General features: G+C 41.6%; 1 protein-coding gene across 5 annotated transcripts in view; it reads left to right on the top strand.

Moving 5' to 3' along the window:
- The window catches only part of LOC106512909 (dedicator of cytokinesis protein 9), a gene marked incomplete at its 3' end in the record, with an annotated part of 90,988 nt that overhangs the window by 85,202 nt on the left and 3,350 nt on the right, over positions 1-2,436 (top strand). For 3 of the 5 annotated variants that reach the window (XM_014001447.1, XM_014001446.1, XM_014001448.1), the window contains 3 exon segments: positions 181-210; positions 741-887; positions 964-1,174. In XM_014001447.1, the coding sequence (XP_013856901.1) occupies positions 181-210; positions 741-887; positions 964-1,174 (388 nt within the window). 5 annotated transcript variants of the gene reach the window in all.

The following is a 2,436-nucleotide window of genomic DNA, read 5'->3' as shown; positions in this document are numbered from 1 at the left end:
GTTTTGTTTTGTTTTGTTTGTTTTTTTAGATATTAAACCAAAGTTTTTACATTTCTTTGACATTCCAGCTGGTTTTGGCAGTAGTTTCAATTAAAATGCATTAAATGTATTTATATTATTTTGCGGTCAAGAAATAACCATTTTTTTTATTGTGTGTGTGTGTTTTCCACACCCCTATAGCAGTACCAGTTTACTGACTCAGAGGCTGAGGTAATTTGGTATTAAAGCAAACATTTTAGTTGCACCTGCAGTGGTGATTTAAGCTTGTGCTGTGCTCCTTCACTAATGCAGTCTGCAGTGCTGTTTTTTATTATTATCGTTATTATGATGATTTATTTAACCCCCTTTGTGCACCAGACTTAGTTTTGTGTGGTTCATCGTAGGAAAGTGTGATTCAGCTCCCTTTGAATAATGCTTTGCTTGTAAATGACTTTTTATTTTTAACAAACAAAAACCTTAACAAACCTAAGAGCTTTTACTGACAGWTTTATCTCCTTTATTGTGTTTTATACCAGTAAACTAATGCTAATTAGTTCTGTAGTTTGTAGTTTTAGGTCTTATTTGTATATTTTAATTGTAGCACAAATTTAAACTTTGAATTATTCTTTTTTTTTTTCTGTGTGGCGATGTGTCCTATTCACAGTTCACATGTAGTTTGATGTGCTTTTATTTTGTACCCTGCTAGATGAGCTCAGTTTTTGTGTTTCTTTAAGCTGAGAACATTTTTTTATCTTCTTCAGGGTTTCTTCGAAGATGAGGACGGTAAGGAATACATCTACAAAGAACCCAAATTCACCCCTTTGTCTGAGATTTCCCAGAGGCTCCTGAAGCTGTACTCAGACAAGTTTGGTCAGGAAAATGTGAAGATGATTCAGGACTCTGGGAGGGTGAGACTTTGTGGTTTTGTAAAAAGATTCAGTTTTATCACCACTGGGCAATTTTAATGATTCATAATCTTTCCAGATAAATCCCAAAGACCTGGACTCCAAGTACGCATACATCCAGGTGACACATGTGACTCCCTACCTGGATGAAAAGGAGCTGGTCGACAGGAAGACGGACTTTGAACGGAGCCACAACATCCGTCGATTTGTGTTTGAGATGCCTTTCACGATATCTGGCAAGAAGCAGGGCGGAGTGGAAGAGCAGTGCAAACGCAGGACCATACTGACCAGTAAATTCCTCTTCTTTTCCTTGTTCTTCCTTAAACACAGAGKATCTGCAATGACAYGGTGGTGCAACGGTTAGTGCTGTCRGTGAGAAGGTTGCAAGATCATCTCCTGGCCTTTCTCCACATTCCCCTCACAGACCAGAAACAAGCATATTAGKTTTACTGGCAACTCTAAGTTGTCCTAATGTGTGGGTTAGAGTTTGATCCTGAAGSGAAAAGCAAAGCAGGTAAAGAATATGGATTGGTAGGAACATGTAGTTGAAATAAATCCAGTAAAGATTCATTTACAATATGTAAAATCATGTTTTGCCAATTATTTTTAAATTTTAAAAAGATAATAAAGGAGAACAGCAAAATAATTAATTTTAAAATCATAATCCGTTATGCATATTTTTGGTTTTATGAAAAACAAAATATGATTTGGTAACTTAGATCTAACCTCTCTAAAAGTGGTTACAACATTTTTCTCTCAAACACACACATGACACATGTATTTACTGTATCTTCCAAATTATTATTTTTTCCTGACACACGTCTGTCAATCATGGATGGTCACACAACTGTTCAACATCAACTTGCATTACCATCCATCCGTCCATTTTCTTCCGCTTATCCGGGGTCGGGTCGCGGGGGCAGCAGCCTAAGCAGATAGACCCAGACTTCCCTCTCCCCAGCCACTTGGGCCAACTCATCCGGGGGAATCCCAAGGAGTTCCCAGGCCAGCTGAGAAATAGTCCCTCCAGCGTGTCCTGGGTCTTCCTCTGGGCCTCCTCCCAGTGGGACATCCCAGAAACACCTCACCAGGGAGGCGTCCAGGAGGCATCCTAACCAGATGCCTGAGCCACCTCAACTGGCTCCTCTCGACGTGGAGGAGCAGCAACTCTACTCTGAGTCCCTCTTGGATGACTGAGCTTCTCACCCTATCTCTAAGGGAGAGCCCAGACACCTTGCGGAGGAAACTCATTTTGTCCGCTTGTATCCATGATCTCGTTCTTTCGATCACTTCCCAAAGCTTGCGACCATAAATGAGGGTAGGAACGTAGCTCTCACTTCACCATGACAGACCGGTACAGCGCCCACATCACTGCAGATGCAGCACCAATCCACCTGTTGATCTCCTGCTCCATTCTTCCCTCATTCATGAACAAGACCCCGAGATAAATTCCTCCACTTGGGGCAGGAGCTCCTCCCCGACCCGGAGGCGGCACGCTACCAGTTTTCAGCTCAAGACCATGGTCTCAGATTTGGAGGCACTGATCCTCATC

Source organism: Austrofundulus limnaeus, unplaced genomic scaffold (genome assembly GCF_001266775.1).
Source record: "Austrofundulus limnaeus strain Quisiro unplaced genomic scaffold, Austrofundulus_limnaeus-1.0 Scaffold9, whole genome shotgun sequence".
Classification (NCBI taxonomy): Eukaryota; Metazoa; Chordata; class Actinopteri; order Cyprinodontiformes; family Rivulidae; genus Austrofundulus; species Austrofundulus limnaeus.
The sequence above is the reverse complement of the archived record's forward strand: the minus strand, read 5'-3'. Positions and strand labels throughout refer to the sequence as shown.